This window comes from Schistocerca americana, chromosome X (assembly GCF_021461395.2).
Source record: "Schistocerca americana isolate TAMUIC-IGC-003095 chromosome X, iqSchAmer2.1, whole genome shotgun sequence".
NCBI classification, from domain to species: domain Eukaryota; kingdom Metazoa; phylum Arthropoda; class Insecta; order Orthoptera; family Acrididae; genus Schistocerca; species Schistocerca americana.
The window spans coordinates 513,259,778-513,275,619 of NC_060130.1; the positions used below are offsets into that span (position 1 = coordinate 513,259,778).

The 15,842-nt window shown below is 43.4% G+C and overlaps 1 protein-coding gene across 1 annotated transcript in view; it reads left to right on the forward strand.

Moving 5' to 3' along the window:
- Positions 1–15,842, forward strand: part of LOC124556611 (polyamine-transporting ATPase 13A3-like) — a 281,733-nt gene that overhangs the window by 137,585 nt on the left and 128,306 nt on the right. The window contains exon 7 of the mRNA XM_047130578.1: positions 10,954–11,136. Within this exon, the coding sequence (XP_046986534.1) occupies positions 10,954–11,136 (183 nt within the window). The remainder of the gene's footprint in view (positions 1–10,953; positions 11,137–15,842) is intronic.

The following is a 15,842-nucleotide window of genomic DNA, read 5'->3' on the forward strand; positions in this document are numbered from 1 at the left end:
GTAAAATCATAAAATGAAATTTCTGTAAAGCACTAAAGTGTCACTCTGAAGTAAATTCCAGCAATCCACTTTCTTTCTCCTGACTGCCTTCACCAAGCAGTAATCTGTTATCTCTATGTCCCCACAAGGGTATATTCTGGGCACCATGTAATCTTTGTTAAGGATAAGTTCCTATCACCTTCTCTCAAAGAATGAACTGTGTGAGGGGAAATAAGATGAAGTACATTTATGACTGTTTAATTATTGTTATGTGATGGTGTAAGTGTCTGTAATCAATGTATTTGCAATTGGTCCCAAATTTTTAATTTCTCAGAGGATGTTCTAGGTAACTCTAGCCATAAAAATTAATATCTTCACCTCCTCTGAACTGATCCCAATTTCAGACTGCAACTTGTTTTAGGCAATAGTAAATCAAATGCCTCTGTGTAAGCTGATTCTTGGTGATACAACAGTCACCTGAGTAGTGTCAACATGTTGAATACCGGTGAAGTGATACCCTGGTGATTCTTGAAAAGGTTGTGCTGACAAGCTTTGGTGATCTCAGATGCAACCCACATAGGATGGGATTCATTGATCATTATTTCTGCTGATTTATCAATCCTGATTATGTCTTGCATAAAATAGAGCTGATGAACTAGTGATACAATTATGGTTAGAAATGGAGAGAACAAGTAAACAAAAGTATTGTTGATGTTCTCAGAGAGCTCTTAATGTTCCATCTCCCTTATCTTAAATAAAAGAGCATTTTGGTGCCATTTCAGATCTGCAGTATGGCACTGTTCATGTCCATTTTACGAGGGTCACTCCAAAAGAAATGCACACTATTTTTGTAAAAATACAGTTTTCATTCTGCATGTGTGAAAGCTTTACAGTGTGTAGATACGTCCTTCCCGCTTGTTTTCAAGCTTAGTTCAACCTGTTCCTGTGAGAGGCGCCGTCACAGCATGTCTTCAAGATGGCTGCTACACTTGACGTTTGTCAGAAGCAACGCACTGCCATAGAATTCCTGTGCTGTGAAAACAAGACAGTGGTAAACGTTCACAAGAGGTTGAGAAGGTGTTTGGAGATGCTTCTGTCGTTCGCAGTACAGTTAGTCGGTGGGCAAGCAGGTTACGTGATGAAAGCGGGCACGGCAATATTGAGGATTGTCCTCGCAGTGGCAGGCCTCGTACTGCACACTCTCCAGACAATGTGCAGAGTGTTAATGAATTGGTGATTGCTGACAGACAGATCACATCACAGTGAACGAATTGTCATGCTATGTTGGGATACGGGAAGGAAGTGTTTGCAGAATACTGAAAGTGTTGGCGTTAAAAAAGGTTTGTGCCGGATGGGTTCCCAGGATGTTGACAGTGACTCACAAAGAAACAAAGAAAACGGTATGTAGTGAACTTTTGGAACAGTACAAGAATGGTGGAGTGAATTTCTTGGAAGAATCGTGACAGGTGATGAAACATGGCTCCATCATTTTTCACTAGAGACGAAGAGGCAATCAATGGAGTGGTGGCATGCAAATTCACCCAAGAGAAAGATTCAAAACCACACCTTCTGCTGGAAAAGTTATGGCTATGGTGTTTTTCGATTCCGAAGGACTCTTGCTTGTGGACATCATTCCAAGTGGAACCACCATAAATTCTGATGCATATGTGATGACACTGAAGAAACTTCAATCTCAACTGAGTCGTGTTCGACCACATTGGTAAAAGCAGGATGTTTTGTTGCTGCACGACAATGTACGACCATATGTCTGTCAAAAAACCATGGAAGCGATCACAATACTCGGATGGACAACACTGAAACACCCACCTTACAGTCCTGACCTGGCTCCATGTGACTATCATCTCTTTGGGAAACTGAAAGACTCTCTTCATGGAACAAGGTTTGAAGATGATGACTCCCTTGTGCAGGCTGCCAAACAGTGGCTCCAACAGGTTGGTCCAGAATTTTACCGTGCGGGTATACAGGCGCTGGTTCCAAGATGGCGTAAGGCAGTTGAGAGAGAGGGAAATTATGTGGAGAAATGAAAATATTGTTCCTAAAGGATGTATGCACATACTGTAAAACTTTCAAACATGTAGAATGAAAGATGGATTTAAAAAAAAATTGTGTGCATTTCTTTTGGAGTGACCCTCGTATATACCAAACCGTGTCAGTTAACAACACCAAACATGAATAACACCTGTGTACACTGGTTGCAGTTCTACTTGTTACAGAGAACTGAAACTCCAAGTCATTTCCTAACTGCCCATGGTATGTAAATATAGAAAGTTACATTAACACCTGACTGTGTTGTCTGGGTGCTTAACTTTTTCTGTCATGCAATGTATTTTTTCTGTTAACCATGTAGGTGTTCATGTTCCGTTTGCGTCTCACTTGAGAATGGCTTAAGTAGATAACTTTAACTACTAGATAACGATAAATATTGACTCCATCCATTATGGCCTGGTTTCATGGGACTTATTTTAATTGTTACTCAAGTCTAAAATGATTGATTGTGACTTCGCACATTTAAATCTGTTTCTCAATCCTTGCTCTTAGAACTAAAATTATCTGTCCTCCCCCACTTTTCTGAAATAATCTGAATAAATTTTGTGTGATTTCTTTAACTGACTACATGCAACTCGTTGTATGATGTTCACTACTGTCTCATTGTATGTATTCCATTACTTATGATATTCTAAATTGTCTACCTGGACTTCTAGAAAGTAAATTTGATATGGTTAAACTGTTGATACTAAATGGTCAAACAGCTGAAATTTGTCATAGGATCATCATAGGTGCCTATTGATGCCAACTGACAAGTTATGCTGAGTCATACTGTGCTTTATTTTAGCATCTCAGTTATTGTACTGATGAAGGTGATGGACTTCATAAAGTACATGAAGGAAAAAACTACCTAGCCTTCAGAATGTTACTGCGTTCCTCAGGGAAGAAAAGGGGGTGGGGGGAAGAATGGCAGAAATTGGTGACAGTTGGAAAGGAGGAGTAGATCACTCATGCCTCAGGTTGAGAAAGATGTACGTCTTGTGAGGACGAGGGGAGACAAATATGAGAAAAGGGGTGGGGAGATTGTGTTAGAGAGAGTAGTAGGCCAAAAATAGTACGTTAGTAAGTGCTTCAGTTGAGAGATGACAGGAGGACGGAGTGAGAAGTAAAAATAAATCTCCCACCCCCTGTCAACCTCGAGCTTATCATTCATTTGCTGGGTACAGGCTTAGTGATCCCAGGGTTCCTGAGCTGGGGACTGGTAAGCACCACCAGACCCTTGTCACCATAAGCTCTGAGCATGCTCCAGTTACCACTGTAAGGCACGGCAGTGGAACATTGTGTGTCATAGGGAACAGGGATCTTCAGGCAACCTCTGGGGAAACTGCTGCACCTCAGTTTTACAAGGCTTGCCTAGGCATGTAGGGCTCTGTCTGGGTGGACTTTTATTTCCTTAGCTGCTCATGGAACCGAGATGGATCCTTCGTAGTCTTCTCTTCCACCTCCCAGCGGAATGGGTGGGCCACTCTTAGGTACTAACACCCAATCAAATGAGAGGGCTCATGTACCCAGTCCTCCAGACACAGGGACATTAAAGAATTTAAGTGGGTTTGTAACAGAATGCATGCTGCTGGCCAGAGTATGTTTTTATTGAGTAAATGGAAAGAGGGGAGTTTTGAAAAGAGTTTAGAGGGGACTGCAGGTACTTTAAAATCAGTAAAGTGGTTACGAAATGGAACATTGTTGGTGCAGACATCAAGTTCCCTACAAGTAACAAACCTGCAGAAGCCAAAACCCTTGGGGAATATACCATCCCACATTAAATTACAGTAAAGGTGTTGTGACCTACACAGATGTGGTAGGCATCCCCAAAGAAGACCTGAAACTTGAATGGGCCCAAGAAGGCATTGTAGATGTGCAGAATGTTATGAAAAAGGTGGAAGGCAATATGATTAAATCCAACTTGTTAAGCCTCACTTTTAATAGCACAAAACTCCCGGAGCATATTAAGGCAAGTTTTCTTCACATAACCATGTGGCCCTATGTCCCCAGTCCCATCCGCTGTTTTAAATGCCATCAATTTGGGCACACTGCACTTGGATGTAAGGGAGAAACCACTTGTGGCAAGTCTGCCCATGGAGTAGTCAGATGTTCATCTCCTCCAAAGTGTGTGTATTGCTCTGGGGCTCATCCTGTCTAGAATAGGGACTGCTGTGTCTTCCTTGAAGAACGGAAGATACCGGAGATAAAAACCACACAACAGATCCCCTATGGTGAGGCCAAGGAAATTTATAAGACCATGCAGCCCCCCCCCCCCCCCCCAAACATTCACTACCTGCTTTGCGTCATTTGTTAAACAGCCAGTACAGAAAACTGATGCTGCTACACAGAGGTAGCTAGTGTTAGCACAAGTACCTGTGTTTGTCAGTGTAATTGTGCTGCTACAGTTTCTTTACAGGCTACACTTCCTCTCAAAACATCGGACGAGTCTGTGGTTGCTAATGTTGCAGGGCTCCCTGCTCCCCCTAAGGTTCAGTCTGGTCCACTGCCACTACTGCTGCCCCTGTTGTGGCTCCAAAGCCTACCCAGGGCAAAAAGTCAAAGGCCAAGTGTCCCCCACTGATTGAGTTGGGTAGCAAACAGTCTGACGATGTCAATATTATACTATCTGACATCTCTCTTGACTCTCTGGTAGAGCTAATGAAGCTTGATGTCAGATGGGGGCAATTATCCGCCCCAAGACAGAGCCCCCACCCATTACGGGCTCTCCTCCTCAGCAGAAAGACGGGGTGAAAGAAGCAACCCTCATGATAGATAGCTCTTATATTACAGTAGAGTGGTAACGGGTTCAGGATACATGCAGAGGAATTGAAACTGCTAGTGCAGGAACACCCCCTGTGCCTGTGTTTATAAGATACACATTTTAAAGCCACTGACAATCCTGTGATATGGGGCTATGCCCTTCACGGAAAAGATGACCTGACTTGGGAGAGACCCAAGACACGGGTTGCTGTGCTTGTCAACAACGCGCATCACTCCTCTGACCTCCCCCTGGCTACTGACATGCAAGCAGTTGCTGTCGAAATTCATGGGTATCAGAGGATCACTGCTTTCTCACTGTATCTACGTCCACCAGATGCAATAGACTCTGAGGCTCTCACTCCCGTGACCATTTCTCTTATTGGGGGACTTCAGTGCCCATCGTGTCTTGTGGGACTCGACCTCTACTTGCCATCGGGGTCAGGATTTGGAGAGTCTCATGATGTCTCACGAGCTGTGAATCCTCAACACAGTTACTCGCACTCATTTCTGCACTGCTACTAGGTCATTCTCAGCCATCGACCTCTTTTTCTGCTCTCCCGCCCTCGTAGATTCTGTTCAGAGGGAGGTCATTGACAGTATTCATTCCAATGACCATTTCCCACTCCTCATTCATCTATTGAATGGGGCACTACCTGAAGTGAAGTCACCAACATGGATGGTCAGCAGGACTAACTGAATGCTGTTCAGACAATTGGCTGTGTTTGGACACCACAACAGCATCCATGGGTGGGTGGACCACATCGTGCAAGTGATGTATCATGCTACTGACTTGTCCATCCCAAAGTCCTCAGGTCATCATAAGAGGCATCCTGTACCTTGGTGGACACATGAGTGGCATTCAGCCATCTGGGACAGGCGTGTGGCTCTTCAACGGTTAAAATGTCACCCTACAGCAGAAAACCTCATAGCCTTTTGAGTCGTGCGTACAAAAGCTGGATGTGTAATTAAGGAGAGCAAGAACAGGTCATAGCAAGCATTCCTGAACTCCATCAACAATTCCACTTGTTCTATGAAAGTATGGGAAAAAATCAGGATGATTTCTGATAAACACTGTCATTTACCAATAGCAGCAGTGCTGAAATGGGATGTCTCCAAATAGCTCCCAGAGACATAGCTCAGACGCAGGCAGAGAAGTTTGCACAAACCACTGCCAATGCCAGCGAGGATCCTGCGTTTCATCGTTACCATGCATCTGTAAAAAGGGGAGAATTGGCCTTCAGATCCCACAATTCTGAGACTTACAACTATCTTTTCTACCTGTGGGAGCTGGAATCGGCCCTGTCTGAGACTCGTGATACTGCACCTGGTCGCGACAAAATCCTGTACTGCATGCTTCGACATTTGCCAGCAGCGTCAAAGGAAATTATTCTTAAAAATGTTTTAATCTTACATGACAGACAGGTAACTTCCCCCAGCTCGTGGAGAGGCACTTTTCATTTCTCTCCTGAAACCAGCAAAGGACCACACATGTCCCAGTAGTTATCGGAGTATTGCCTAAACATGCTGTGCAGGAAAGACCATGGAGCAAATGGTTTGCCATTGTCTGGTCTGGTTGTTAGAGACCAGGCAACTCCTTAGCCACTCTTGGTGTGGATTCCGGAGATTTCAGTCCACTGTTGACAACCTGACCCTGTTAGAGGCAGCTGTTCAGCAGTTTTTCCTACAGAAACATTCCTGTATTGGTATACTCTTTGATGTCAGTAAGGTGTAAGATACTACTACAAGACACTGTATTCTTGCAAAACAACATATGGCCTTTCCTGTGTCAGCGGTTATTTAGTACCTGAGTTGGTGACTCCGTCAGATCTCTTTGAGCAGGAGAATGGCATCCATCAGGGCAGCGTTTCAAGTGTTACCTTCTTTGCCATAGTTCTACATCTACATCTACATTTATACTCCGCAAGCCACCCAACGATGTGTGGCGGAGGGCACTTTACGTGCCACTGTCATTACCTCCCTTTCCTGTTCGAGTCGCGTATGGTTCGTGGGAAGAACGACTGTCTGAAAGCCTCTGTGCGCTCTCTAATCTCTCTAATTTTACATTCGTGATCTCCTTGGGAGGTATAAGTAGGGGGAAGCAATATATTCGATACCTCATCCAGAAACGCACCCTCTCGAAACCTGGCGAGCAAGCTACACCGCGATGCAGAGCGCCTCTCTTGCAGAGTCTGCCACTTGAGTTTGTTAAACATCTCTGTAACGCTATTACGGTTACCAAATAACCCTGTGACGAAACGCGCCGCTCTTCTTTGGATCTTCTCTATCTCCTCCGTCAACCCGATCTGGTACGGGTCCCACACTGATGAGCAATACTCAAGTATAGGTCGAACGAGTGTTTTGTAAGCCACCTCCTTTGTTGATGGACTACATTTTCTAAGGACTCTCCCAATGAATCTCAACCTGGTACCCGCCTTACCAACAATTAATTTTATATGATCATTCCACTTCAAATCGTTCCGCACGCATACTCCCAGATATTTTACAGAAGTAACTGCTACCAGTGTTTGTTCCGCTTTCATATAATCATACAATAAAGGATCCTTCTTTCTATGTATTCGCAATACATTACATTTGTCTATGTTAAGGGTCAGTTGCCACTCCCTGCACCAAGTGCCTATCCACTGCAGATCTTCCTGCATTTCGCTACAATTTTCTAATGCTGTAACTTCTCTGTATACTACAGCATCATCCGCGAAAAGCCGCATGGGACTTCCGACACTATCTACTAGGTCATTTATATATATTGTGAAAAGCAATGGTCCCATAACACTCCCCTGTGGCACGCCAGAGGTTACTTTAACGTCTGTAGACGTCTCTCCATTGATAACAACATGCTGTGTTCTGTTTGCTAAAAACTCTTCAATCCAGCCACACAGCTGGTCTGATATTCCGTAGCCTCTTACTTTGTTTATCAGGCGACAGTGCGGAACTGTATCGAATGCCTTCCGGAAGTCAAGAAAAATAGCATCTACCTGGGAGCCTGTATCTAATATTTTCTGGGTCTCATGAACAGTATCACATCCATGGTGATAAGTCCCGTAGAGTGCTCCTTCTTTGTGGATGATTTTACTGTTTTCTGTTCCTTCTCCAGTGCAGCAACAGTGAACCGTCAGTTGCAACAGAGGTTAGAGGAGTGGGCCACAGAGACGGGTTTTCAGTTTTCTGCAGATCTCTCTCTCTCTCTCTCTCTCTCTCTCTCTCTCTCGTGTGTGTGTGTTTGTGTTTGTGAGTGTGTGTGTGTGTGTGTGTGTGTGTGTGTGTGTGTGTGTGTGTGTGTGTGTTCCTTTTAATCATATTTTGGCTCGAAATTGTCATAGTTGCCACACCTGAGGGATGTGAAAGCCAGAACCCTGAAGGCACTGAATATCTTAAAGTGCCTTAGCCACAGGTCTTGGGAGTGGACAGGGCACGTCTCCTCCAGTTTTATAGGGCTTTTGTGTGTTCGCAGCTGGACTACTTCTGCATGGTATGGATTTGAAGAGCCTTCTTATTTGTAGATCATTGATGCTGTCCACCATGAGGGGATTCAGCTGGCCATGGCTACTTATAGGACCAGTTCCATACCCAGCCTCTGTGTTGAGGCCAGGGAACTGCCACTCACTATTCGGCGGCAGCTCCTCATGATGAATCAGGCATATAAGTTCCTCGCAGCTCTGACTTCACCCACACACTATACTGTTGTTCATCCACCTCTGGAACTTCTTTTCTCCAACTGTCCATGGGTCACAGTGCCATTTGGGATCTGCATGCAGCATGTGCTGGAATCACTTGGTGTTGAGCAAGTACGACCCTAAATCCGGGGTTTGAACCATCTGCCACCCTGGTTACTGGAGACGCCCAGAGTGATTTTATATTTGGTGTGGTACAGGAGATATTGCACTCCTGCTTCCATTTTTATTGCGACATTTTGTGACATTTATCTGAGCGCCGTAACTGTGTAGCTCTTTTTATGTATGGGTCGGAATGGGGTTTTGTTCTTTGCTCTGTTGTTTTCCCAGATTGTGCCCTCAAGGTCCTACTGCCTCGAGCCTTTACTGTCTTTTATGCAGAATTATTTGCGATCTTGCGGGCGCTGGAGCAGATAAGATTCTCTTCCAGTGTTAAATTTCTTGTCTTTTCTGATTCTCTGAGTGCCCTACTCTTGCTGACACTTTTGTACCCTGCAGATAAAGGAGGTCAGACTGTCCAGGATGCCCTCCTCCAACTACAAGTGGGGTTGGAGGTGTCTTTCTGCTGGGTACCAGGGCATGTAGAAATTGTGGGGAATGAAAGAGTGAATCTAGCAGCCAATGAGGCGTGTCTTCATCCTCTGGTATTCCAGTGTGCCATCCCCCTGCATGCTACCATCTCACTGTTGAGCTCCAGTGTCTGGCATCGATGGGAGGATGAGTGGCTGGAAGTGACAGACAAGAAGCTGCATGTAGTAAAGCCTACAACTTGGACGTGGCATACCTCCATCCAGCCATGTTGATGGGATGAGGTTCTCATCACTCATCTTTGCATATGACACAGCCCCTTGCTGCATGGCTTCTTGCTCCAGTGAAAGGACCCACCAATGTCTGGCACTCGTGGCGTACAGATCACTGTGAACTAAATTTTATTGCACTGAGTTTTATTTTCCAACCAGTGGGCTGCAGCTGATTTGCTGATGGATCTACAATCTATTTTCCGTAATGATCAAACAAATGTAATTAGAGTTTTGAAGTTTTGTGAGTTGTCCATTGTTTTCACCAAGATTTTAGTCCAGTGGTTTTAGCATGTTCACAGGGTGACTGGCTCACCCAAATTTTACATGTGTGGTCAGCTAGTGTCATTTTCCTGTGCCTTCCTTTTAGTTCCTTTTTCATTTTACTTGTGACTTAATCTCGTGTACAGCATCTTTGATTCATTACATACGCGCGCCCGCACACCCACACACCCCTGTTCCACTTTCCTGATCTCCCTCTCTGCCCCATTCTCTCTTCTGTCCCACTCCTTCCCACTCCCGCCTCCCCCTCCACCTCCAGCCTCCTCCCCTCCCTCCCCTCCACCTCCGCCCCCTCCACCTCCTCCCCCTCCACCTCCTCCCCCTCCACCTCCTCCCCCTTCCCCCTCCTCCCCCTTCCCCCTCCTCCCCCTTCCCCCTCCTCCCCCTTCCCCCTCCTCCCCCTTCCCCCTCCTCCCCCTTCCCCCTCCTCCCCCTTCCCCCTCCTCCCCCTTCCCCCTCCTCCCCCTTCCCCCTCCTCCCCCTTCCCCCCTCCTCCCCCTTCCCCCTCCTCCCCCTTTCCCCTCCTCCCCCTTCCCCCTCCTCCCCCTTCCCCCTCCTCCCCCTTCCCCCTCCTCCCCCTTCCCCCTCCTCCCCATCCCCATCCCCCTCCTCCCCCCCTCCCCCCATCCTCCCACTCCTGCATGTGTATGTGCATGTTTGTGTTTAGTTTTTTCCTGCCTCCTTATCCGGTTTTTTACTAGTTCTTAATTGTTCCCTTCATTCCGGGTCTCATTTATCTTCCTCTTGATACTTCATTACTTCTCACTCTACCTTATCATCTCTGGTCTGAAGCTGGCTCAGTGCTTACCGATGTAGTATTTTCGAGCTCCTCCTCCTCCTCCTCCTCCTCCTCCTCCTCCTCTTCCTCCTCCTCTTCCTCCTCCTCTCATTGACACCTCCCCCTTCATCTTCGACTCCCTACATTCTAACCATCAGTGTGTCCCTTTTAATCTGTAGTCTGAGTAATCTCCTCCCTTCTTTTTGGCCTTCCCAAATCTACTTCTGTTTCCTTCCTGACGAAAGAACTAACAGTTCTGAAAGCTAGCTATAGTTTTTTCCTTCTTTTAGATGTGTCCATTAGTGGTATGAATGTAAGTACTGGCCAGTCAGTCTCCTTATAATTTTACATATCTCTCAAGTGAATATTACTTTTGATGCAAAACATTTGAAAACTGTGACATTTCACCTTCCATTTCAGAAACTTGTTCATGAGATTTTCATGTTTGGAAGTTTAAAAATATTTATCAATTGAATTGTACTTTATTTTTGTTTTGCTCATTTATTGTTTTTAATTTAATTATCCTTGTGGTATATTATTTTGGAGTCTTGTATTATTTTGCATTGAAAGTGCATGCTTCTTTTAGTTGTTGTGTAAGTACTTCTTGTGTTTTTTCCAGGTTTCTGCTCTTGTAGTTCGTACAGGATTTTCTACTCTAAAAGGCGAATTAATCCGATCCATCATGTTCCCTAAACCCATAGGGTTTAAATTTTATCAAGATTCTGTGAAGTTTATATTGGTTCTCTTCGCAATTTCTCTTCTGGGAATGGCCTTCTGTATCTATGTATTCCTGAGGCATAAAGTATGTGATGGTTTGTAAATGTTATCTAAGGTTTTTTTATATTAGTAATTTTTAAAATTTGCTTTAACTGCTTTCCAAAAACACATCTGATACAAATTGATGAATAATCTTTTTACTTAATGTGTACAATGTTTATTAATTTGGGTGTCCCAGGAGTAATGGTCATTAGTCAGGGGGTAGAACAGGAACAATCATTAGAAGCAAAAATGTTTAGTAAACATGGGCTGTAAAATGCATACATTAAAAGCTATGAACACTTGTTCGGTGGAGGCGATGTTTCACAGTCACAAATCTGAACAAGTGCTCATAACTCTTAAGGTATGGACTTCAGAGCCCAGGTTTACTGGACAGTTTCCTCTTTTTTGGTCCATACTACGTCATCTCAAAATATGGAAAGCAAAGAGCTTGCAGTAGAAGAGATATGTTTCATAGTATCGAAGCTGAAACAGAACTCATAGCTCTTAAGGTATGCATTTTAAGAGCCCATGTTTGCTAGACTTTTTGCTCCGGATAATTGTTCCTGTCGTATCCGTTAATACTGACCCTTCCTCCTGGGACACCCTGGATGTGACAAAGTAAAGTAATACCTTCGTAGTGGTAAGCTGGGTGCAGTATTTGTAGAAAATGGTATGTGGTAGCAAATAATACATCAGTTACATACTCATATTAATTTAAATCATTTGTAAAAAAGAAAATCCAGGTGTATCTATATAATAGTTTAACTAATTTTTATTTTGGTGTTAATGCAGTCCCTATTAACACTCTCCGAATCAATTAACTGACTCATGACATGATCCAGTATCATTGTAGTTTGTCACAAGAATTTTGCACAAAATTATTCTTGTGCTGTTTGTGCAAGAATTTAGTCACACAGGAAATTTAATTAAAGGAAATGTAGACATTCAGTACTGTGTGTGCTAATATTTATGGCTGACAAAAGCTGTGACAGAAAACTTAAAATGATAAACCTTTTCTTTTCTCCAGTAAATTTTTGTTAGGGAGAATGAAATTGAATTGGACTGGTTGATTAAGTATTAAAATTATGTAGGTTGCTTCAAGTGTTACAAAATGAATACTTTGTCCATTAGAGTTGCAAACAGTTAACACGCTTTCTGTTGAATATGGAAATAAATGGAGACTTTGAATACCTACTAATTTGTGTGCTCTCTGGTGTAGCTAGCACGAGTGAATCTGTTCAACATTGGCTAAATTTTTTTATTTTCAAATATTCTTAAATTAGTGCTCTCTTTCACTGAAAAATCTTGGAAGTTTGTATTAATCGGGGGAAAGAGGAACAAGTTGTGCGTAAAAATATGCCCCAAGTAGGAATGAGCACATGGGTAACATGAAAATCTCATTGCTTACGCAGAAATATCTGGTAGTTAAACATACTGCACAGCTAATGAGGCAAATAAATTCTCTCTTTCAGCAAATAACAAACATTTAGTGGTTTATAAGACAAGAAGTATATAATTTGCAGGCCAAATTTGGTGGATAATAAACATGTTTCTCTTTCTATGTTATTTGTATTCTTTAAATGTTTCATAGTTTTTGTGATCTACCATAAATATGAGAAATATTCCCGTACAGCATCCTCATGTAATAATACTGTGGTCTAATTGAAACTACATGTTAGTTATCATCCCTCACATGTCTCAAGAGTTGTCAGTTGCTCCTCAGTTAAGGTTCAATCAAATGAGGAGACGGCTGTCTCCACTGCCAGAACACACACTTATAGTTATTAAATGAAGCTGAAGCTGAGTATGTCAGTGGCTGTACAATGAACACAAAAGAGTTAGTCATAAAGTTTTAATTATTGCCTCAAAAAATAGAGTTAAATAATTAATAGTACATTTTTTAGCACGTGCCTGTCTTTGGTCCCAGTACATATTGAAATCACCATACCGAAAGAACCATAGTATGCCCCTGCAGTAGTCAAAACAAAATGGTGCAGCTCACTGCTAATGTGGAGTATCATGTGGTAATTATTAGGCACAGTGGTCTAGCAATAAAGCGTGTGTCTGGAAATTGAGAGTTCACGGGATATAATCTTATTTGGACCATGGATTTTTCAGTCTGCATTTTAACCTAGCCGTCACATCTCAATGATGTGAGCAATCGCCAGAAATGACACATGGTTTGGATTCCATGTTAAACTGCTGTAAGTCTCCTTGCCTCCGTTGGATTAACTGGGCTATGTTGAGTACAAGCATGTTGCTGAAGTGAAGTGCCATCCAGTTGAAAGTCTTGCACTAGGCCAATGAGCGACATGAAATTATTATTAGTAGTGCAGCAGTTCATACCAAGTTCGATGGAAGTGTGTGGCAACAGATGCTTCCACTGTGGTCAAACAAATTTAAATGGCAAAGAGTGAAATGGCAGGCTGTCTCTCTCTGAAGAACTGGGAATAACCAGAAAAGTGGAACCCCTGATGCTCAAAGACTACTGTATCACAATCAAGACAATAGTGAAAATAAGTTGTGGATCAATTTTCAACTATTGAACATGGCACAGATCACCTGCTTGGTTCCATGACAGTGTGCACACATTCAAAAAGCATGCCAAACAGAGGCAGCACCAGAAATTTCCGTCTCATCTCCAGATGGACCTCTTTAGCTGCTTAAGGATACAGGGTACTTATTAATGGTGGAAAAATCGAATTTTTTTAATGACTTTATTAACTTCTATAGTCTTTCCCTATATGATGTGACTTACCAAACGAAAGTGCTGGCACGTCGATAGACACACAAACAAACACAAATATACACACAAAATTCTAGCTTTCGCAACCAACGGTTGCTTCGTCAGGAAAGAGGGAAGGAGAGGGAAAGACGAAATGATGTGGGTTTTAAGGGAGAGGGTAAGGAGTCATTCCAATCCCGATAGTGGAAAGACTTACCTTAGGGGGAAAAAAGGACAGGTATACACTAGCACACACACACATATCCATCCGCACATACACAGACACAAGCAGATATTTGTAAAGGAACCTTGTGCGTGTGTGTGTGTGTGTGTGTGTGTGTGTGTGTGTGTGTGTGTGTGTGTGTGTGTGTGTGTGTGTGTGTCTATATATATAATCATAGGGTTTTAAATGAAAAATGACCTATATATACCAAATTTTAAAGTTACAGTCATGTATGCCACCATGCCCCCTTTATTTCTGTTACAGAAACCAGTATTACTTCGGGGGGGGGGGGGGGGGGGGGAGAAACTGTGAACATTTTTGTTTCCAGTGATTATACTTAGGATACATTGTATATGTTGGTAACAGTGCTGGTTTCTAGTGTCTGTTAATGATTACCTTTGCTAGTATTTACTTTTGTTTCACTGAAGCAGCTTGTTCACGTTACTGAATGTTTGTTTCCCAAGTGCTACATATATTTGTGGAAGTATATATCCTTTAGTGTGCAATAAATACAAAATATGCCATGCATCAAGAAATTCAATTAAAAGAAATTCGGTGGTAATGAGTTCACAAACAAAGCAAGCCACACTGTTGAAAGTAAACTAGGTATAAGTTGTTCAGGGAAGAAACTCCCACATGGCACACCTCCTGGTGATCCAAATTTTTGTGTTAACAATGACACTAGTTGATGTGGGCCACACAGACTTGCAGCCTCAAATTCAGTAACACGGTTGCAAAATCGCCCAGTGTCATAGTAGCATTCCCATCTCCCTCTCCTCCAGCAGTGCAATAAGCCACCAAATTTTCCCCTCAACCAGCAGGTTGGACATGATGGAAAGAATACTCACATGAAGATTTTGTAGATCCCTCCAGCCAATAAACATCTGAATCTTCATCTGCCAACTGCAAACACTTCAACAAATCAAACAAATCAGTGGTCTCCTCTTTTGCCAACTAGGAAAATCTTCTTCAGCAGTGTCACTGCGTGATACCTCTCACCCGGCTGACCTCCATGTCGTCCGTGCACACTGCCAATCATTTTTCTGCCTTGGAATCCGCAGACCAACTGAGGGAGAACACTGACACCTCTGTAGATCTCATGGAGCAGGATCCTCCAGCCTCTGCACACTGTAGCAGAGTGTTTTCGAAGGCTGGCACTTGGCAATTGCCAAGGTGACACCCCCTCATTGTTTCCCTCCTCCCCTTTCCGTGTCATGACTCTCCTTCAATGGAATGTTCATGACCTTAGATCCAACAAGGAAGAATTACAGCTGTTCTTAAAATTGCAACACTCACTTGTTCTCTGCCTCCAGGTAACAAAATTGCATCCTCATGACTGCTTTGACCTCTTGCATTTCTTTCTTTCTGGTTTAATTTGACCCTTCTCCCAATGACAGCATTCCATCTCATGGGGGAGTCATGGTGCTCACCTGGGATGATGATCATAGTCAAACCATCTCACTGTACACCCGTCTGCAGGCTGTTGCAGTCTGCATTTTCTTTCCTCGCTTCACCTTTTCTCTTCGTACTGTCTACATCCCTCCATCATTTGGTGGCACCAGGATAGATTTCCTCCAGCTTATTGGTCAACTCCCTCATCCATTTTTGCTGCTCAGTGACTTTAACATGCACCATCCCCTAAGGGGCTCTCCCAGAAACTGGCCAAGAGGTGCCCTCTTGGCTGACTTTCTCAATCAGCTACACCTCATTTGCCTTAACAGTGGAGCACCCATGTTCCTTTCAGACTCCATGCACACCTATTCCCATTTGGACCTCTCTTTCTGCACTGTCGAGCTTGCCC